The 22,930-nt window shown below is 41.3% G+C and overlaps 2 protein-coding genes across 4 annotated transcripts in view; both read left to right on the top strand.

Moving 5' to 3' along the window:
* Positions 1–3,982: 3,982 nt before the first annotated feature.
* med27 (mediator complex subunit 27) lies at positions 3,983–10,805 on the top strand. Of its 3 annotated transcripts, XM_070904513.1 has the most exons (8): positions 3,983–4,185; positions 5,601–5,745; positions 6,122–6,252; positions 8,830–8,923; positions 9,986–10,093; positions 10,178–10,219; positions 10,301–10,378; positions 10,554–10,805. In XM_070904513.1, exons 1-8 carry the CDS (start codon positions 3,983–3,985, stop codon positions 10,686–10,688), a joined length of 936 nt encoding a protein of 311 aa, XP_070760614.1. In that variant the 3' UTR covers positions 10,689–10,805. The 3 variants fall into 3 exon arrangements, 2 of the variants coding, with proteins under 2 accessions (XP_070760614.1, XP_070760615.1); XR_011597338.1 differs by lacking the exon at positions 10,554–10,805 and adding an exon at positions 10,502–10,516 and having other exon boundaries at positions 10,178–10,378; XM_070904514.1 differs by lacking the exon at positions 9,986–10,093.
* Positions 10,806–20,378: 9,573 nt separating this feature from the next.
* LOC139283976 (formin-binding protein 1-like) overlaps positions 20,379–22,930 on the top strand; it is a 40,766-nt gene continuing 38,214 nt past the window's right edge. Inside the window, exons 1-3 of the mRNA XM_070904094.1 lie at positions 20,379–20,408; positions 22,080–22,195; positions 22,578–22,628. Coding sequence (XP_070760195.1) covers positions 20,379–20,408; positions 22,080–22,195; positions 22,578–22,628 — 197 coding nt within the window. The remainder of the gene's footprint in view (positions 20,409–22,079; positions 22,196–22,577; positions 22,629–22,930) is intronic.

The raw sequence follows: 22,930 nt of genomic DNA, 5'->3' as shown, positions 1-22,930 counted from the left end.
ATTAAACTGAGACTCAGAGAGACTCAGATGCTTCTTCTTCTTCTTCTCCTTCTTCTTCTTCTTTAATAAAACATTTCTCTGCTGCAGATTCATCACTTTGATCGCCTGAGACTGAAAACAGCTTCAGACTCTGATGAAAGACAAAGATTCTTCCTGTGTGAAGTGTGAAAAATATTTAAACCCAACATTTTCTATATTGTCGACTTTATTAGGAACACCCGTACAATAATGCAGCATCAGCATTAAAATTCAGTTCTGTGGTTATTACTGAGGTCACAGTTAAAGCTGCTGTTGTTCTGGAACGTTTACATACATGAGGTGGTCAGAATAACCCCACCCTAACCCAAACCTAACCTCTAACCCACCACCCCTACCCCTCTCTCAGTAGTGTTTCCAGCCTCTCTGTCTCTACCTGTCTCTCTCTCTCAGTGTGTGTGTTACTCACCTGTCTGTCTGTCTTCAGGTTGATTCTTGATAATCTGGTTAAACAGACGACAAAAAACTGAACGCCTTCTTCTTCTTCTCTTTACTCCTCTTTCTCTTCCTCCGTCTTGTCTTCTTGTTTTCTCTTTTTCTTCTTCTGTTTCTCTTCTCTATTTCTTCTTTATCTGTTCTAATCTCCTCCTGTCTCCTGCTCTTTCTGTCTTCCTCCCCCTCTTCTCTCTCCTGTAGATAAACCTCTCAGAGCTCAGCGGACTCTCTCGCCACCATAACTCTACCTCTCTCCACCTCTCTCTCTCCACTGTAACTCTACCTCTCTCTACCCCCCTCTCTCTCTCCACTGTAACTCTACCTCTCATGCATCTGAGCATCTTTAATGCTGTCTGGACATCAAGCTTTCCTTGGCTGGAGATATTTTGTCTGTGTGGGAAACCAAGGGGGTTTTGGTTGTCTTTAATTGTTTCTTCCAAAGTTTAGAGGTTTTCTTTTATAATATCTGAATGTATTAAATTTATTGGTATGTCTTTGTACAGATTTTCACAATAAGTTCTCCATATGTCACCATTTTAGATGGGTAATTTAGTGCTTGTTATTGCTTTGTGTGGAAGTTGTTCCACATATCTCAGAATTGATTTTGATTCATGGCATTCTCAAGGTTCATGTGGGTAAAGGCAAATGTTATATTGAAAAATTTAGTTTTTTGTTCGTAATTGTACGTTTATATTTGTTTAAAACATCATTGTACCTAATGTTTGGTTTGCTATGTTTTTCATTTTCATTTGTCTTTTTATGATGGTCTTTCACTATTACCTTTTAATCATCAATGGCCTTGTTTACACCATCTCTGGTAGGGAGATTTTGGTCATATATTGATAGTAATTTATCAGATAAGGTGAGTTCAAGGCCATGATGAATTTGTATCTGGGGCCCATCTGTAAATAGGATTTAATTTATACAGCTTACTGGGTTCCCTTTTTGTGTCACTCACAAATCTCCACACACAATTGGAGATCTGTGCCACAACAGAAATCATGTGTATAAAGGCAGCCAATGGAGATGCCTGTCTGAGCTGTAACTGGTAAACTTGTCTGTATTTTCAGCTCTTGGAGCAAAATACTTTTCAGCCAATAATATTGATCTCAATACACATTTAGAAATCTGATAACACACACACAGATTGAGATACAGTTACACAACTCTCCACTCATGATGGCCACATATTCTTCTGTTCCCAGAGACAGGCAGGCAGCAGTCAAGAAACTAGGTAATCTGAGTTACGGGAAGATGGTCCTGCAGGCAGGTAACAGACATGTGAAGTGGCTGGAATGATTAGTGAGGAACACATGATCTAAATTATCTGACAAGGACCAGGTGGAAATGAAGGAAGTATGAACAGGTGAGCAGTCAGGTGATTTTTTTTTCTTTTTTGGTGAGATTAATCTTTAATCTCACTTCTTTTACTGCTTTACTGCATCATGTTCTTAATGTTTTGTTACTTGTGCAAATAAAAATAAAGTAAAATAAACTATCATTCGGTATTTCAGTCAATTTGTATCTTATGAAAATAAGATAAGAAATAATACATAAATAAGAAAGCTTAGTTACAGAGAGACTTTTGAATGATAAAAAATAAACACAGTTCAGATTAATCAGTGAATTTTAAATGTGATGTTTTTTAGGTGAATAACTTTTTATTGTTAGAAATACAACATTTGGAGTGAACAGAAAGTAAAATTTGACTGATTTATTTTAAACTTTATAAACAATTTGTACGATATGTTTCTGTTTTGTGTTTCAAAAACCTTTATTGAAACACATCTATAGCAACATTGTGAATATAAACACAACAATATGATCAAAGAAAATAACTTATAAATAATAATAAAATGTTTACAGTTGTGTTGTTTTTACATCTAGCTATAGAGGAAATATTAATATATTATCAGCTCAGAACAGTTTGTCTTCCTGCTGTACTATGTATTGCACTGACATTTAAAGAATAAATAACTACCTCATTATTATTTATTCTTTAAATGTCAGTGCAATACATATATAGTCATACACAATAGTGCTATATATATATTTAACCCTTTCACGTATAGTGGTCACTACAGTGGACAGCTATTCAAAAGCTGTTTTCTTGTATATGCATGGGTTTTAATGGTATAGTTGCACATCAACCACCACAGTGGACACTAGTGCGTCATCCCATACACTGCCACCCACTGGCCAGCCATTGTAAGCGCAACACAAATGTCTCAAAACCAAGATGGCCAACGGAAGGCTCAGGAACACCTTGCCAATCCTTCTATAGTAGGAGACCCTTGCAGGTAAATAAAATTTGGTAACATCAAGTAACAACTAAGGAGTAATACAATTGTTAAAATTTCCATTTTATTCATTGGGGTGTTAAATACATATTTCCTCAGTTGAAAACTGAAACGCATGCTGTCCACCCGAGTGGACATGTAAAGAGCTTCGAAAAATGAACTTTTGAAAAAAATGAAGTTAAATTTCTCAGGAAATTTAACACTCAGGAACTTCCTGACTGAGGCTGTCATAATTCATGCATGAAAGGGATATACAAGAAAACAGCTTTTGAATAGCTGTCCACTGTAGTGACCACTATACGTGAAAGGGTTAATGAGCATATTAATAAAATAATGGAAAAATGTCAGAAAGCCACAAGGGCAAACTTCTCTTCATTAAAGAGTCTATGTAGCGATGGCTCTGTCTGTGCTTAAAGGTTAGCAAAACAAGCATACCAGACAGATACAATAGCTCTTCAAGTGCCATTAAGCAATTCAAAGGTCATGGGAACAGTGTGGAATAAAGCTTTGGACACTGAAACAAGAGGAAGATTTCTGTGTAATTTTAATAGCAAAGCCAATTCTTCATTTAGAAACAGAAGTAGGTCAAGAAAAGAAGAGGTCACTTTCAATACAGTTTTGTATAGTCAGACCTATCAATTCAGAGAGAGGCTCAACCCATAATCATTCTCGGATAGAGCTTGGCTGGTTTTGGTTTGTTTTTCTTTAAACCAATCACAGTTGTCTTGGGCGGGGCTAAACCCAGGATGGAGGACTGTCACAGGCAGACAGGAAGGGTAGGAGAATGAGACTGAAATAGTCGGTCAATGGCAGACTTACATCCGACATAGATGGCACACTGAAGATAAGTTTGCTCTTATCTTAACTGGTTTGTGTGAATGCTGTCAGGTTGAGGAGTCTATAATCATGGACGGTAATAAAGGAAAGGTATGCAGGAAGATCTCAGGAGGACTTTCAATATATTTCAATATAAAAACATTACTGAACCCGTCAAGAGGAGCAGCAAGTAAAACTTTCTTTCATTTCATCAAACACACTGGATTCATGGGTAGGATCTAATGTCTGGTCCACACTCCGAAGCAGAAGGTGGCGGAATGCACGTAAATACGCTGGTTGCCAACCGCCGTTAAAACTCAAAAAGAAGACGAAGAAGACAAAGATTACCCTGTGACGTCATCTCTGAGCGCCAGCAGCAAACAGAAACAGAGAAGATGGCGGACGTGGTAAACGTCGGAGTGAATCTGGACGCTTTCTCTCATGCCATCAGCGGCATCCAGGCGCTCCGCTCCAGCGTGAGCCGCGTGTTCGAGTCCTTGAAGGACGGCATGAAGAACCGGGAAACCCTGGAAGGCCGTGAGAAGCAGTTTATAGCTGAGTTCCAGGACAACCTGCAAGCAGTCAACAGAGACCTCAAGTGAGTCTGCCACACCAGACTACAGTCAAATTTCAGTAGATTAGGAACAGTACATTCAGATTTTTGCCAATTTTAAACAGTATATCGCCCAGTGTTCTAGGTCAAACTGTGATCAGATTAACTGGTTGCTCGTAGTAAACAGGAAGTGAAAACGTTGCTGTCCTCCTGAACAGATTTTGTCTTGATTTAATTGTATTTCCATAACAATCCCACCGCAGCTGTGTATTTGAGAGAAATGGTGTTGCCAGCAGGATTCACTAGCAGCACTTTAAATGTAAAAAAAAAAAAGAAGAGAAGAAGAAGATCTGCTGCATAATTTCTTCAGTAGAAAACGAGCAAATGTTGCAGCTTTTAGTCACTTCAGCATTGTGGAAGCAGGCCTTTAATGGAGCGGCCTGCATCCTGAGCCGACTGTCCTCATGCCGCCGGGTGATCTGCTGAGTCACCTGAGACATCAGGCACAGTGTCGTATGGTCAACATGCTTGAGCACTCTGTACTCACAAACAATCCACCTTTTTATTAGAGTTTAAATTCACAGAAAAGAATAATGTAACCACGTTGACTTCTCTAATCATGCAAAAAAGTCCATTTTATTTATGTAGCCCAGTATCACAGCCCCAGGGGGCTTTACTATCTGTACAGCATATGACACCCTCTGTCCTTAGACCCTCCATTCAGATGAGGAAAACTGCAGCTGCAGCTGACTCATACATCAACACACACCTCAGAATAGGATTCATTTACCATTTCTCATGTCTCCTTGAATTACTAACATTACAGTTTGTGACATTCCTGTGTATTGGTAGAAAAATAGACCAATCACAAAATAAATACAAATACCACATAAAGCTTCCAAACTGGGAAACCATAAGCAGGGTTTGTGTCCGTGCTCCACTGATAACATCATCACATATCTTGTGTCAAGTGCGAAGGCTCTGCAAGCTGTTGTTGCAGCGCGTTCAACAAGGACACCTTATAAGCTAGACTGGCCGAACAGGTACTCCTTTAAGTACCTCTACGAGCCCTCCATGAGAGACCACGGGGACATGACTCTGAACTCATTGAGAGAGACTCACCACATTTAATAGACAGATGCATTCATCCTAAGCAACAACACGCTCTACTGCAGAGTGCAGCCATGTTGTTTTATTACCATCTTCCACTAACACTCGTTGACTTTTTGCTAATTCACAGAATGTTGTCTTTTGTACGCCCCCTGGTGTTTTGGAGAATACTGCAATGGATAGCGTGTTAAGCATAAACACCTCTGTGCAAGCTTTTACTCACGTGACATCTGCAGAGGCCCACGTCATGGTGTCTCACAGGAGTCTAAACAAGGCTTAATGCCCCCATACAGTAGATCTAAATGTCAACACTGTCACTCTCTCCACCTGTCTGTCTCTACCTGTCTCAGTGAGTTGGAACGTCTCAGTGGTCTGGTCGGTCGTCCCTCAGAGTCTCACCCTCTCCATAACAGCGGTCTTCTCAGTCTGGATCCAGTTCAGGACAAAACTCCGTTATACTCGCAGCTGCTTCAGGCCTACAAGTGGTCCAACAAGGTAACATGCTAACAGGTTAACAGGCTTTACTCATTACATTGTCACAGATGATTGTAAAACTGATCCAAATGAAACAGAGAAGTGATGTTTGGTCCTCTGGTGGACTCTTATCCTTCAGTACACAGACTGAAGTTTTATCTGAAGTACTCAGATCACATCTGTTTACAACAGGTTTATTTTCTGATGAACAAACACACATTTTATTATAGTTTTGATCTATAATGCAGAGTGTGGTACAAATACTAACAGGCTAACTGCTAACATGCTCTTAACTAACATGCTAATGCTGTGCTGAATTTACTGTAATTCCTAGTTTCTGACATGTAAATATTGAATGATGATGACGATGTTTGTGTGTATGTATCTTTGTGTGTAGTTGCAGTACCATGCCGGTTTGGCCTCCAGTTTGTTGAATCAACAGTCACTCAAACGATCGGCCAATCAGATGGGAGCTTCAGCCAAGAGACGACCAAAAGTCCAACCCAGTACTCTTGTACTACCTCCTCAGTGAGTCCTGCTGACAGATTGATCATGTCTAGTAAAGAAGTGCTGACTAAAGGTAAAACCTCTTTAAGCAGCCTAGTTGGGATGGGGTCTAAGAGACAAGTTGATGGCTTAGATGAAGAAATGGTTTTAGTAATTTGGTGAAGGTCAATGAGAGAAAAGCAATCTAAATATATATCAGGTTTTACAGCTGTTTCTGAGATTCCTGTGTTTGGAGGTAAGGTACCACCTGAGGACAGGAGGTGATCAATTCTGTCTCTAATAGTTATAATTTTATCATTAAAGAAGCTCATGAAGTCATTACTGCTGAGGGTTATAGGAATACATGGCTCCATAGAGCTGTGACTCTCTGTCAGCCTGGCTACAGTGCTGAAGAGAAACCTGGGGTTGTTCTTGTTCTCTTCTATTAATGTTGAGTAATAGGCTGCTCTGGCTTTACAGAGGGCCTTCCTATAAGTTCTAAGACTATCTTGCCAAATTAAACGTGATTCCTCCAGTTTGGTGGAGCGCCATTTCCTTTCAAGTTTCTGCGCTGTTTGCTTTAATTTGCAGGTTTGGGTGTTATACCATGGAGCTGACTTTCTTTGTTTTATTATTTTCTTTTTTTAGAGGGGCAATAGAGTCAAGTGTCAGTCGCATTGAGCCTGCAGCACTGTCAACAAGATCGTCCATTTGGGAGGGACTGAGGTTAGCATAGGAGTCCTCAGTTGTATTGAGACATGGCATTGAATTAAATGTCGATGGAATCACTTCCTTCAATTTAGCTACAGCACTATCAGATAGATATCTGGTGTAGGCTTTTTTGCCTAATGGCGTGTAGTCCAGTAATAGGAATTCAAAAGTTATTAAATAATGGTCCGATAACAAAGGATTCTGTGGAAAGACAATTAGATGTTCAATTTCAAGTCCATATGTCAGAACCAGGTCGAGGGTGTGACTAAAACAGTGAGTGGGTTTCTGTACCTTCTGACAGAAGCCGATCGAATCCAATAATGAGAGAAACACAGCACCAAGGCTATCCTTATCAACGTCCACATGAATATTAAAATCACCTACGATAATTCAGCTTTAGATGACAGAGATCTGATGTTTAACAGTCCACACTTCATTTTCCTGTTGTTCTGGACTATAGCAGTGGTGGTTTTGATTTTTATTAAGGTTTCATTAATGACTCCTCTCCTGTTTACTTTTGATTGAATTAATTTAAGTGGTGGGGGGGGCAAACACAGTCATTATGGGGTTTTGGGTGGGTAACTGCTCTAATGGAAGCGCAGAGAAGCGTGTAGGACTGTGACTCTGCCTCCTGGTCTGGACTTTGGGTTGTCACGGTTTTGGTTCACTAATAAAGTCGGTCAGATTTCTAGATATGAGAGCCGCTCCATCCAAAGTGGGATGAATGCCACCTCTCCTCATCAGACCAGGTCCCCTCCAGAAAGTCCGCCAGTTATCTATGGAGCCAACATCGTTTGCTGGGCACCACTTCGACAGCCAGCGGTTAGGTTAGGTGAAGAGCGCAAAGGGTTAGGGTTAGAATGATAGAGAGACGGACAGACGAACAGGAGCTGGTTCTACATGAGAGGAGCTTGATAGCTGAAGGTTCTAGCTCCTGTTCTGATTTTGGAGACTTTAGGTCCACAGGCAACCCTGCATTCTGGGAGTGCAGTGCTCTAGTGGGGTAATAGGGTACTATGAGCTCTTTAAGATATGATGGGATTATCATACAGGGTCTTCCTGATGTTTCAATGTTACGGAGGTGAAAGAAGGCAGTCCTTGAAGTTTGTTTTACGTGAGAGTTAAAGGACATGTCCTGATCAAAGATAACTCTGAGATTCCTCACGGTGGCGCTGGAGGCCAGGCAATGCCATCTAGAGTAACAATATCCTTAGATACTGTGTTTCTGAGGTATTCAGGGCCAAGAACAATAACTTCAGTCTTGAGTCTGAGTTTAACTTCAGATAATTGCAGGTCATCCAGGTCTTTATGTCCTTAAGGCATGCTTGAAGCTTAGCTAACTGATGAGGTTCTTCTGGCTTGAGCGATAGATATAACTGGGTATCATCCGCATAGCAATGAAAACGTATTCCTTAATATCACCTAAAGGAAGCATATATAAGGTGAATAGTATTGGTCCAAGCACAGAATCTTGTGGAACTCTGTGACTGTCTTTGGCGTACATGGAGGATTCATCGTTAATGTGTACAAACTGAGATCGATCTGATATGCAGTTAGAAGGTCATTTGTAACTTTCACCAGTGCTGTCTCTGTGCTATGATGTGCTCTGAAACCTGACTGAAAGTCCTCAAGTAACTTATTGTCATGTAGAAAGTCACACAGCTGGTTGGCGACTGCTTTCTCAAAAATCTTGGAGAGACAGGGAGGGTTAGATATAGGTCTATAGTTGGCTAAAACCTCTGGATCAAGAGTGGGCTTTTTAAGAAGAGGTTTAATTACAGCTACTTTAAAGGACTGTGGTACATAGCCTGTTAATAAAGACAGGACTCAAACCAAATAAGATGAATTACAGGTGTAAACTACTGTAATACCTCCTCTTACAGTGCTGCAATACCCCTCCCTGTACAGGTACGTGGACGATGTCATCTCTCGAATCGACAGGATGTTTCCTGATATGACCATCGAGCTGTTCAGGCCAAATGGGACGTCAGCTGTATTGCTGGTAATAAAACACGCATTTAAACACACTGTACAGGTGTGTTCAGACAGGTAACAGGTGTGTTCAGACAGGTAACAGGTGTGTTCAGACAGGTAACAGGTGTGTTCAGACAGGTAACAGGTGTATTCAGACCAGGTAACACTATACCGGTGTGCTCAGACCAGGTAACAGATATATTCAGACCAGGTAACAGGTGTGTTCAGACCAGGTAACACTATACAGGTATGTTCAGACCAGGTAACAGGTGTGTTCAGACAGGTAACAGGTGTGTTCAGACAGGTAACAGGTGTGTTCAGACAGGTAACAGGTGTGTTCAGACCAGGTAACACTATACAGGTATGTTCAGACCAGGTAACAGGTGTGTTCAGACAGGTAACAGGTGTGTTCAGACAGGTAACAGGTGTGTTCAGACAGGTAACAGGTGTGTTCAGACCAGGTAACACTATACAGCTGTGTTCAGACAGGTAACAGATATATTCAGACCAGGTAACAGGTGTGTTCAGACCAGGTAACACTATACAGGTATGTTCAGACCAGGTAACAGGTGTGTTCAGACAGGTAACAGGTGTGTTCAGACAGGTAACAGGTGTGTTCAGACCAGGTAACACTATACAGGTATGTTCAGACCAGGTAACAGGTGTGTTCAGACAGGTAACAGGTGTGTTCAGACAGGTAACAGGTGTGTTCAGACCAGGTAACACTATACAGCTGTGTTCAGACAGGTAACACTATACAGCTGTGTTCAGACCAGGTAACACTATACAGGTGTGCTCAGACCAGGTAACAGGTGTGTTCAGACAGGTAACAGGTGTGTTCAGACCAGGTAACACTATACAGCTGTGTTCAGACAGGTAACACTATACAGCTGTGTTCAGACCAGGTAACACTATACAGGTGTGTTCAGACCAGGTAACACTATACAGGTGTGCTCAGACCAGGTAACACTATACAGGTGTGCTCAGACCAGGTAACAGATGTATTCAGACCAGGTAACAGGTGTGTTTAGACCAGGTGTGTTCAGACCAGGTAACAGGTACGTGTTTGTCTCACCTATCTCCCTCTCAGGTGACCCTGGGGAAGGTGTTGAAGGCGATCGTCGTGATGCGTTCACTGTTCATCGACAGAACCGTTGTCCGAGGATTCAATGAGAACATTTACAACGAGGACGGAAAGGTGAGAGGTCAAACTCACCTGACAGGTAACCCCTGATACCCTTCTGTCTGTCTCCATAGTAACCTGTCTATCTGTCCTCCTCAGCTGGACATCTGGACCAAGTCTCAGTACCAGGTTTTCCAGAAAGTAAGACTCACCTGTCCTCACCTGAACTCCCACACACTGTGTGTGAGTGTGCAGTGCTCTGATTGGTTGTGTTGTTGCTAGGTAACGGATCATGCCACCACCGCCCTGCTGCACTACCAGCTTCCACAGATGCCTGACGTTGTGGTCCGATCCTTCATGGTGAGACACCTTTACCTGTCTGTCTCTACCAGTACCTGTTTGCGGAGCTACATTAAACTCTTTATCTGTCTGTCCCTCTGTAGACCTGGTTGCAGAGCTACATTAAACTTGTTCTCTTTGTAGACCTGGTTGCGGAGCTACATTAAACTCTACCTGCCTGTCTGTCTCTCTGTAGACCTGGTTGCGGAGCTACATTAAACTCTTCCAGTCTTCCTGTCAGCGCTGTGGTCGTTTCCTGCAGGACGGACTTCCTCCAACTTGGAGGGACTTTAGGACCCTGGAGGCGTTCCATGACACCTGTCGCATGTGAACAAACACTTCCTGTTTATCAGTTTTGTGTGTTTTGTTTTTGTTTTTGTTTTTAGTGTACAGAAATTTGAATAAAGTTTGATTACATTTTTTATAGTTTTGTGTGTGTGTGTGTCATTCTGATGGTAAACAATATCTTAATAAAGTTAATTCAAACAGCAGTGAGGCTTTAAATATATTTATTTTATTTAATTGGTCTGGACGCACAGAGTTAACACATGCATACATACGTACATACATACATAGTTTCATCTGAGACCTGGAACCTGACAGACCTGAGGCCTGCACTACGACGCAGGTTCAACATACCCAGGATATCTTCTCCTTATCTAGCTTCACTGAGCTGAACAAACGCATCCCGCTGAGAGTTGTTTGCTCAGTAGGCGGTGCTTTTATATGAGTTGATCTGTTATTTTGATCTTCTCTGGAGCAGGTTATGTGTGCAGCATAAGTTACCATGGTGATGTACCCCAGTAAGAAGTGAACCACCGTCGTAACCCTGAAAACACAGGGTTAACCCAGAAGGTACCTCGCTGACCTCATATCCTGCTTCTAAGTACAGGCTTCTGGTGTAGTTTTTTTTTATTATTACTGTCCGTAGTTTGATTGATAAACTTTAATAGAATATATTTTATTATTCAAACAGCTGCTGAACTTTAAATGAAACAGCACTTAATATTTCATTAATAAAATATTTAATAATCCGTTTATTAATAACTGACTGTTAGAGTTTATTATGAAGTCAGTTTCCTGCAGAGTCTGAATCTCTGAGACAATTTAATTACAAACTCCAGAGACCCTGCAACAATAATCATTAACCTTAATCAATTATTGATCTGCAGCTGCAGTCAGGTCACACAGAGACATTCTTCTCCAGCAAATTATCATACAAATGAAGTATCACACTCTATTATTATTATTATGATTGTGTGAGATTAATGCAGGCTGGACTTTGACCTTTAGCAGTCAGATGACTTGCTTATACGTGATTGGACAGCTGAGTGTTTCCTGAAGAACGACTTCACGAGGAGAGATTTAAATTTTTAATAAAAGAACTTTATTTTAAAAGAATGTTTGATCCACAACCTTCAAACACTGAAACTCTTTAATGTGCTAATATTTATATTTATTTACATATTGAAGTTAGAAAAGTCACATATCCAAATATTACAACTAAAATTCAGAAGGTTAAAAGGCTAAGCATTGGTTTTAAAACTGAAAATCAATAAACATATTTGAATGAAATTAATTAATGTGTTTTCAGTTATGAAAAAAGTCATTTTCATACAGAACTAATGAAATACAGAGTCGGCAGTTACAGAGTGAACAGACAGTGTTATATTGATTTATTTAGTATGAACTGAGTCTCAGATATTTAACAAAATAATGTGAGCGACCTTCAGACTGAAGCTGCTGAACAACTCGCTGACATTTTAGTTTCTAATCTGAAGGAAAAAGTTCAAATCCACAACGAAGAAGAAGGTCGACGTGTGACTGTGTCTGTGAGGAGGATAAAGTCATCACACAGAGCAGAACTGATCCTGGACCTGGACTAACATCAGGACTTATTGAATACATTTGTCTCCTAGAAATTACATTTATATTTCACATATTTGTTTTGACTTAGACTTTGACTTTATTTATCCCACAGCGGGGACATTTACAGTCACAGCAGCAAAGACAAAGAAAAGAAAAAAAACAGAAGTATTTTTTAAAAACAATTTACATATAATAAATACAGATATAAAAAAATATGGGGAAGAAACTTGCTGAATATATTTTGATAATATATTTTGAAGGAACATATTTTGTGTGTGTGTGTGTTGGTTTCCCTTTGCTCTTCCATTTGATTACAGAAACTTACTGAGACCTTGACCCTCATAATATTTCTGTCCCTCTCTTCTTGAAATGACTAAGTGCAGAACTTAAAATTGTAAAGTTCCATTGTCATAGCAGGTTTCTGATTATCGCTTCAACGTCTTCACATCACTTCACAGTAACCAGACCTGCTCTATGAAAAGTGCCCTGAGATAACGTCTGCTTTATAAATACAATTGAATTGATTTGAATTAAATTAATATCAAACTGTTTGTGATCAAAGTGTAGAAACAAATTGAAGGAACATGAGACTTATGAATACATTTATTGCCCAAGTGCATGCTGGGAGGGTTCCCAAAACACCTGCCTCATGTAACTGCCATCACATGATCTGCAATCAGCCAATCATATGAATGCTGATCGTGGTTTCTCTACTCATTTTGACCATATTCCAAAATAAGTGCACACTGTTACTCAAAATAAATTCATCCAGGATCAACAAATGAAAACTGTTCAGAAAAGCCGAATAAACATTGTTTTATTTTATATTTAGCCTCCACAAACCACATTTGAAGAAGAGAGACCTGGTTATTTTATTATTATTTTGAAGTGGAGGTGTGTGTCATGAATGATCAGGAAGTGTTTCCACCTGGCAGACAGGTGAGGCTCGTTCACAGTGCTGAAACCCAGACGAGCAGCAGAGACCGACAGAGACTCAGGTGGCTCAAACACTCAGGTACTGTGATCATGTGTTTCTCACCAAAACAAAGATCCTTTTGTTTAAAATATGAATATTAATGTCTTTACATTGGAGCGGTTGTACTGGGGGCTGTGTGCCAGAATTCAGGTCTGACAAAGACTACACTCCTACAAAAGGACCCACATCTTTCAGTACTGGGGGGCGTGGATGTTGAGCAGACCTAAAGTTGCATGAATTATGATTTATGTGGTGACATAAACAATAAATTGGGTTCGGATGCTAACGATGCAATTTCACTAACCTGAATCTTTTGTTTATTTCATTCGCCTGTGTTAATGATGATCAAAATGAAATTCACTTTTACTGGTGGTGGGGGGGGCATGAACTTTGTCTTCTGAAAGGGGTCATGACAGAAAAAGTTTGATGGCCCATATGCTCTATTTTTATATCAAATTCTCCTCCAACTGTCTCCATTCTGAAACTCCTGCCGCCTAAAAATAGATAAACTGATGTAACTGATGTTACCATTTTTTAGTTGCATAACATAGTTCGGGTTGGATGAATATAATAATTACTTTTGTTATATTGCACATTTGAATCCATACCATAATAATCTGGGCTGCTCTAATAGAAAATCAAGGATCTCCAACAATGCCAAGTAAATGTGGAGTGGTGCTGTTTGTGTATTTGCTTTTAAACTTTCATAGTTGTAATATGAATTACTTGTATTACATTATTAATGTTCTCAAATGTATGATTATGTCTTTCTAATGTACTTCTATATTTCTCAATGACCCTCCTGTCTTCTCATCCCACTAATGTGCCATCACAGAGTTTAGCTGTAAAACTTCCAAAACGCTCAAATTGAATGGAGCTCTTTTCGAAGCACCAGTGACGTTTGAAGCCTCGGACGTCATCAGTCACGTGATAGTCTTCATTTGACACAACCTCCGGCACAATGGGTTAGGGTTAGGACATTGTGTCCCTGCATTGTGGGACACACTTGGCGAGGTAGACTGGTCCGATGCAGACTGGAGATTTTTCTCCAGGTGTTTTTGACATACTGCAGATTTTGCTTTTGTTTGCATACTGCATACTACATGCTACATTTGGCCATATCAGTACATACTGCTAGTATAGTAGGTGGTTTGAATACAGCCCTAGTCTGGCTCAGCCGATGTAGGCTGTTGGGATAAGTCTGTCATTGGCCGACTCAGTTGGCATTCTCCTGCCCTTCCTATCTGTGTGTTACATGATTGTGATTGGTTTAAAGAAAAACAAACAAGCAGAGCGTTTTTCTCCTATCACAGAATGATGATGGGTTGAGCAAGGCCTTTCTTCGAAGTCTGAGGAAGGTATGACTATGCAAGACTAGGGGACCTATAGATGTCGATATTTCCCCACTAATAGAACTTTTGCTCCATTGATTGGCGGGTCCAGTCAGAGAGACTGGGGGGAAATGTCACAAAGTTGAAGTTATTTTAAAAACCTAAAGGATTTGGGGCTGGAGTGTATCTGTATCAGTGTATTATATAGTCAGTGCTCAAAACCCGCAGTTCAACTACCAATGAATGAGTCCTTATCTCAGTTTAAATCTCAGCAAGAGTCCATAAAAAACAAAATCGCCTCAACAAACAAAATATTATCTGTTTGAGATTCAATACAAAAGTTGGCCAACTAAAATAAAACCAAGTGACTGCTCGTGCGTCTGATAAACAAGCTTACTGATTCTCCAACAACAGTCTGGCCAGTGCGCCGCTGGCGGCTCCATGCGGGAGCCCGCTCCCCAGCAGTTGGTTGGTGGGTCAAAGCAGAATAATCCGGTTCTGTGAATCTGCTCCGGGAAGTTCTCCCCCAAGTTTCTTGACTTTATTGATGCAGTAGATCACCATGTTCAAGAGAGGGAGCTGAGTGTCCATGTCTCTGGGACAGACCATCACCTCACATGTGTGCACATGCAGCCTCATGCATGAGACAAACAACACTGACCCACTCATAGAAAACCGCTCTATGTTGCTGTTGGAGGTCCGAAACCTTTAAGGATGTAATATGGACCTGGGACACAGTCCACCCTACACTAACAGTATAAAGTTGTAGTATATACTTTCCTTTATACTTTCCTGACAGGAAATTATGCTAAACTTGTGTCATCCAACTGTCACCGTTTCCTGCTCAGCTTCCAGACTTCTGCTTCTGACTTGTTTGTTGTTTTTTAAACCAATCACAATCGTCTTGGGCGGGGCTAAGCCCAGGATGCAGCAATGGTGCACTTGTAAAACGTCAACATGCAGACAGGAAGGGGAGGACAATGCCGACTGAAATAGTCACTATGCTGCTCTTAGAACACGTCTGCGACTAAAATAAAAAAAAAAAGTTTTTCCAAAAATATAATTTCACTTATTCACTTATCACTAAGATCTTTCTGTGGTTGTTTCACCTCCACAACTGACTTATTTATTAAATCATTTACATTTATTTATTGCAGCTGTCCATGACTTTTAATACTGACTGCTTTGAGCTTCAGTCTCACATATAATCCTGCCAATTAACCTGTAGATGTTCTACCTCTGATCTACTTGTCTTCTTATTTGGATATAATCTGGTTGGTTCAGACTGTGCGAAGGTTTGCTGAGTCCAGGTTCTGTTACAGGAGCTGAACCAGGACCAGCAGGCAGACGGGACGTCAGTCTTTGACCTGCTGAGGAATCAGGAAGGGGGCAAGCAGACAAGATCAGCGCATCATGTGGTAGAAAACCAGATGACTGACAGACTTACACCCTGTACAAAGACCAGAACTGGACCTGGTCCAAGTCCCGGTCCTGATTTGTCTGTTCGAGCTGTTTTCAGTCCTGCAGATCAGATTCTGTCCACCATCGACTCTGATGCTCTGCTGACTGCTGCCTCACCCGAGGAAAAGGAGGGGAATGATGATGATGAAGGTCTGAGGGAGTGTAATGTGGAGATGAAGATGAAGCCTCATCAGGAGCTGAAAAACAGCAGCAGCTGTGTTTTACTGGAAAGACAACGCAGGTACTGAAATTATCAACTGGACTTTTATTGTGAAGTTGAACTTCCTGTGTTAACCTGAAGAGAAGCTCTGACTCCTGCTGGATGAGCGCACCACTGTGGTCACATGATCAGGAAGCTGTCTGTAAGGGGGGGCTCAGGTCTTGTCCAGGTCCTGTCCTTACAAAAACTGATGATATCATCTCTGACAGGAAACGCATCACTCAGAGCTGCAGCATGCTACAACAGCTGCTACCCACAATCCACGGCAGTCGCGTTGATATGGTAACAGTGCTGAGGACAACGGTGGCTTTCCTGGAGATGCTCCAGGAATTAGTCCCAACTGAAGACTCAAAAGTACAGGTACACCACAATGAAATAGTGCCAGCCCAACGTACAGGTACAGCACCATGAAATAGCCCCAATGTACAAGTACAGCACCATGAAATAGTCCCAACATACAGGTACAACACCATGAAATAGTTGAGGCCCAACGTACAGGTACAGCATGATGAAATAGTCCCAACATACAGGTACAGCACTATGAAATAGTGCCAGCCCAACGTACAGGTACAGCACCATGAAATAGCCCCAATGTACAAGTACAGCACCATGAAATAGTCCCAACATACAGGTACAACACCATGAAATAGTTGAGGCCCAACGTACAGGTACAGCATGATGAAATAGTCCCAACATACAGGTACAGCACTATGAAATAGTCCCAGCCCAACTTTACAGGTACAGCACTATGAAATAGTCCCAGCCCAACTTTACAGGTACAGCACCATGAAATAGTCCCAGCCCAACGTACAGGTACAACACCATAAAATAGTCCCAGCCCAGGATCTGTCTCTACAGCCCTCATTAACTGTGGTGTTCCTCAGGGCTCTGTTGTTGGTGCTCTGTTGTTTTCAGGACAGCTGCTTCTTGTGAGTTAGTTTCTACAGAACCACGGTGCCTTAATGATGATGACAATAATCTGTAGTGATGACACTTGGTCAATTCAGTCCTCTCAGATTGGACCCGCTGTTTTAATAAGTTTGATCTCTTCTGAATGGCAGCAAGAAAACAGAGAGAAACTGAAAGTTGATTAAAACCTTCCGTCTTTTTTGTCCAGTTTGGATTTTTAAAGGATCAGACTGGTGTTTTTCTATATGTTTTCTTGTCATCAAACTAACAACTTGTCAGTCCATCTCTCAGTACTGTCTGACTTCCTGTCTGTGGCTCTCAGCTCACAGCCCATTGGTTCCTAATGAAGACGTAAATCTTTAAAAATACCTCACAAATATATAGTTTCATGTCATTTCCTCAGGCAGCTGCTCACTGTAGTTTTTATCAAACAAACAGGAAGAAATAGTACATTTGTTGGGGACTATTTTCAGCGGCGGATGAATCCACATGTGGTGCTCTAGTGAATATTTGGGGCAGCACGACGGCATATGTGGGACTGAGTCAAAATAAACTACAGTGTTTGTGGTCATGATGATGTATTCAGTGTTTGGGTCTAAACGTGGGATTAAAAGTAGAATATCACCACAGTTAGAATGTAGTTCATCACTCACTCTTCCTGTGTGTGTGTGTGTGTGTGTGTGTGTGTGTGTGTGTGTGTTTTGTTTTGATGATGATGATGATGTCAGCTGTGTCCTCCTTCTGAGCTTCATGCTGATTGGCTGCTGCAAAGTCAGATGGCCTCTAAGCAGGGGAAGAAGAAGAAGAAGGGCTCAACAGGTAAGACAGAGATCACCTGAGGAACTCAAAGTCAGATACTGTTTAATCTGAATATGATGCTGAAACTTGTCCTGCAGGAGTAGAGACGTCCTGCAGAGGAAGAAGAGCAGGAGACAGGCTGACAGACAGATGTCTATGATGTCAGTGTATGAAAGGGATCACTTGTAGTGATGAACCTACAGAGAATCATCGGCTGCATCTGCAGCTCCTGGTTTATTTGTTCTGGTTCACTCTCTCTTTGTTTACAGTTTGGGTCTTTTATTTTTATGGCACTGATTTCCTGTAGAGATTAGAGACATTGTTTGATTTTTGTTGTTATAAAGTTAAAATGATCTCTCGTAGTTTGTTTGTCTGAATAAAAGTTCAAAACAAGTAACAGAAATGACAAATCAGCTGTGAATGTCAATACAGGTTACAGGTTAGTCTCATCATCCTTATCTCATTTCAGTGTTTTCACTCAGGTTTGTTTGATGCACAAACTAAGACTGTGCATAAAAACAGATTAATAGACATGATCAAATAAAATCATAATAATGAATAAAATATAAATGTATATACAAATAAATGGCTAAATATATTATGTAAATATAAATCCAACTTGGTCCCGTGCCAGAAAGACAAAACAAACGTACCTTTTTTATCAGGCTTTGACTGAAGAGCTGCCATTACATTAACACATGGGTTAACACCCCCACAGTCTATGGTTACCGTTAGCATAGCAAACGCTATGTTATCAGCTAATGCTAATGCTACCCAGCTAGCTTGGTTAGCAAGGTGCATCCGTAATTCATGTTAACTGTGATATTAATTGGAATGTTAGAAACAGGCTTCAAACTAAATATATTTATGCTGGCCCCACACTAGAGGATAATTGGGCAGATTTTGGGTCCGATTCTCCCCTCCCGACAATTGCGGGGTGTTCCTGATCCGAGACTGGTCTGAACAGACCATCTGGCCAAATGATCCTGTGGGGTTTTGAGACATCATCTCAATGTTACCAACTGGATCGGAGTCTCCACTCTGAAATCCTTTCATATAAACCCCAAGTGTGTGGACTTGGGTGGGCATTCTTATGATTAAAATAATAAAAATCAGTTACATCTGTTGTCCTGTCTGTGGTCTCCCACCTCTTTAAAATCAATTAAGTTTTAAAAATCCTCTAGTGTGCACCAGGCCGGGAAAAATTAAGAGCCGACTCCTTCGTGTCTTTTAGTATGTTGAAGACATTTTTATGCGACCCAAACGTGCCAATTAACTTTCATGAACTGGAAACACTCTGATTTAAAGGGTCAAAGTTCAACTAAGTAGAAAACACCCAAAAACAAGTAGCCTGGAAACCAGACAAATCTGTGAGCTGATGTTTTTTTTTGCTCAGGCAGATCCATCCGGCCCCCCGTCTGTTCAGACAGATTTCCAGCCGACAATCGCAACCGTTTATCTGGGGCGGGTTTGATATGATGACTGACAGAGGAGTGTCATTGAGGCATTTTTGTAAACAATGAAAATGGCTGCCGCTGATGTGCAACGCTCTGTTGAATCAGCTATCGCATCAGTATTAAACGAACTGGACGGTATATTTTGTCTAAAAGAAGAACTAACAACTGCTCTTTTGTTGAAAAGAAAGATGTGTTCACTGTACCGTCTGACAGGATGCTCCAATCCAATTGCATCCAGAGCTTGTGCTTGAGGTTTCTGCCTGTTAAAGGAAGTCTTTCCTTGCTTATGGCTCTAATATAATAAAGAGCCCGGCCTGCTCTGTGTAAAGTGTCATGAGATAACTTCTGTTCGGTCGCTGTGGTAGCGACATTGGCTTCACTTTTCAGACCCGGAGGCCGTCCACTTCTTTTACACAGTCTATGGTAACTGATGTGATGACGTGTGATTAATGAGGGGAGAGCGCCGCCTGCTGGAGGACGGACACTATCACAGTTTGTCAGCTCTGGATTACTATCATTGTTATTACATGTAGGTTTAAAGAAAATATCGATTATTATATTTATTGGATTATTCATCTGTCTGTCTGCACTGACCCAACCGGAACAGTTATTGCTGTGTGTGTGTGTGTGTGTGTGTGTGTGTGTGTGTGAGAGAGAGAGAGAGAGAGAGAGAGAGAGAGAGAGAGAGAGAGAGAGAGAGAGAGAGAGAGAGCAGGGCGGGGCTGCAAATGAGCATGCTCAGTACATACACACAATCTCAGCATCTCCTCACCGATGACAAAGGGTCCTCCGGGGAGACGCGCCGCGCGTGACCGCGTCCTCTGCTCTCGTGCTGCTGCAGACAGAAACAGACAGACAGATACAGGGTGAGACAGACAGCCGGTGTGTCGGTGAGGATGTGCGCGGCGGGCAGCAGCAGCTCGCGGTGATTGTCGGGTCGGTACCGAGAGGCAGAGCAGCGAGCAGCCGCAGCGGAGCAGCGAGGAGCAAGCCAGACATCATGAGCTGTAACTGGGGCACCGAGCTGTGGGTACGTACACCTGTTCACACCTGCTGCACCCGGACGTCACCCGGGATTATACCCTAAAAACCGGGTAACACGCTAACCTGGTTACTATCAGCTATGCCCGTTTATCCGGTAGCCTGACGGTAACGAGCCGGTAACTGGGCGGCCTGTCGGTGTGTGTGTGTATGAGGCCCTCGTGCATCTGTCTGCTCTGCCATAGCAACACGATGTGTGACGACAGCGACTCGCGCTCTGCGCCCTCCATGATGCTGCTGCAGCGCGCGACCCGAGAGACAGAAACCCCTAATCTATTATTATTAATAATGTATTATCTCTATTGTTAGGCCTATTATTATAATTGTTATTATAGTCATGTGTCTTTTAATGCTTGATTGTTTTATTGTTGTGTTTTACTCATATTTCAATCTGTCTTTACACATGTCTCAATTCATCCTTCAGAAACACACATTTCATCATTTCAGTATTTCTGCAGTCAGTAGTCTGTAGTACAGTCAGTCTGTAGTCTGTAATACTGTCAGTCTGTGGTACCGTCAGTCAGTCAGTAGTCTGTAGTACAGTCAGTCTGTAGTACCGTCAGTCAGGCTGTAGTACTTCCAGTCAGTAGTCTGTAGAACAGTCAGTCTGTAGTACCATCATTCGGTCTGTAGTACTGTCAGTCTGTAGTACTTCCAGTCAGTAGTCTGTAGTCCCGTCATTCAGTCTGCAGTCTGTAGTACATTGTCAGTAGTCTTTAGTACATTCACCCAGTAATCTGTAGTACTGTCAGTCTGTAGTACATTCAGTTAGTGTGCAGTACAGTCAGTCAGTCGTCTGTAGTGAAGTCAGTCTTTTGTACAGTCAGTCTGTAGTACAATCAGTCAGAAGTCTTAACTACAGTCAGTGAGTAGAGCAGTAGTAGTATTTTTAATTCATGTTAGTGTGACGCTCCAAACATCAGAAGCATGAGATGATTTGACTGATGAATGAATGAAAGTCAGCATCTCTGGATTAGTGAGGAAAAATCTTTACTTTGTATGTTCCATTCATCTTGTTCCTGGTGTTCTGTTGATTTTTAGTACCAAATATTACCAACATATTGTCAGACAACTACACAAACAACTACAGCAGAGCTGCAACAAATGATTATTTTTATGGAAGCAAATAAGGGCCATTAATATTTGAAATCATTTCATCAATTTGAAATAATTGAAATTATGTTCACAAATAATTTCACAGGCTCTAGTATGTCACCTGTTCATTCAGACTCATCAGCTCAACAGATGAATGCCTCCATGAAGAGTGTAAACACTGTTATGTGATTTATGTGAAACATGTTTTATTGTTCATTACATGATGATTTGAGGGTAAAATCTGTTATTAAAATGTTCATTTCTGTTTGATTGTTATAAGAAATGTGTAACTGTTTCAGGGAGGAAACATTATGTGACAAATTTTATTTTCAGGGTTTGAGAGACAAAGTTCTTTGTCCCTAACCCTAACCCTCATTTTTTGCAAGAAGTTCTGTTCATGTTTCACCACTGCAGCAGTATCTTATGAGCTCTGTGTGAGCTGAGCACTTGTATGACACTATAAATAACATACTGTACTGCAGTATTGCAGTGTACGTGATGGTGTCAGTGTGGAGACGACAGAAATACAACTTTAGACACTGATCTTTGTCTTGTTTTGTTTCAGGATCAGTTTGATAACTTGGAAAAACACACTAGCTGGGGAATCGACTTCCTGGAGAGGTACAGCAAGTTTGTTAAAGAAAGAGCTGACATCGAGCTGAGCTACGCCAAGCAAATCAGGTACTAACATCACCAGTAGGTCACCTGTATGTTACCTGTATACCACCTGTTTGTCACCTGCAGGTCACCCGTAGGTAACCTGTGTACCACCTGTTTGTAGGACACCTGTAGGTCACCTGCATACCACCTCTACATCACCTGTACGTCACCGCTACATCACCTGTATATCACCTGTTTGTCACCTGTTTGTCACCTGTTTGTCACCTGCATGTCACCTATAGGACACCTACGGAGAGCAAAATGTCCCTATAAACAAGTTACATCTGAAACACTTTGTTTGTCTGTTCATTGAATTTAATCTAATGTCTCTCTCCACCTGTCTGTCTCTCTCTCTCTCTCTACCTGCCTCTCTCTCTATGTCTCTCCACCTGTCTGTCTGCAGGAGCCTGTCTAAGAAGTATCATCCTAAGAGAAGCAGAGAGGATGAAAGCAGGTCAGTCGACATGTTATTATTTTGTTGATTTCTTTTTTCGTCTGAAATCAAAGGAATGTTTCAGGTTTACTATTTTCTGAAACTTTTTGTGCTCATTCTTTGAATATTGGGTCATACACCCCTGGCTTAAACTTTGAGTCATATGCAAACCACTTCAGTGTGTGAACTCCTCTCTTTAATTTGTATTTTTCTTCTATAACATTCCATATTTCTTGCGTAAATGCTACTATTGGATCCATAGTATGCCTCAAAGCTCCTATCAAATATTTGTCCCCCAACAAGATCTGGGTCTGATAACCCTG

Source organism: Enoplosus armatus, chromosome 4, assembly GCF_043641665.1.
Source record: "Enoplosus armatus isolate fEnoArm2 chromosome 4, fEnoArm2.hap1, whole genome shotgun sequence".
Taxonomy (NCBI): domain Eukaryota; kingdom Metazoa; phylum Chordata; class Actinopteri; order Centrarchiformes; family Enoplosidae; genus Enoplosus; species Enoplosus armatus.
This window is presented reverse-complemented; position numbering and strand designations above follow the sequence as displayed.

Bases quoted from the DNA above. Each gene is read 5' to 3' on its own strand.
- med27 (XM_070904513.1), top strand. From the start codon at position 3,983: ATGGCGGACGTGGTAAACGTCGGAGTGAATCTGGACGCTTTCTCTCAT. The intron at 6,253-8,829 runs GTGAGTCCTGCT...CTCCCTGTACAG, and splicing joins ACTCTTGTACTACCTCCTCA to GTACGTGGACGATGTCATCT. The intron at 10,379-10,553 runs GTGAGACACCTT...GTCTCTCTGTAG, and splicing joins TTGTGGTCCGATCCTTCATG to ACCTGGTTGCGGAGCTACAT.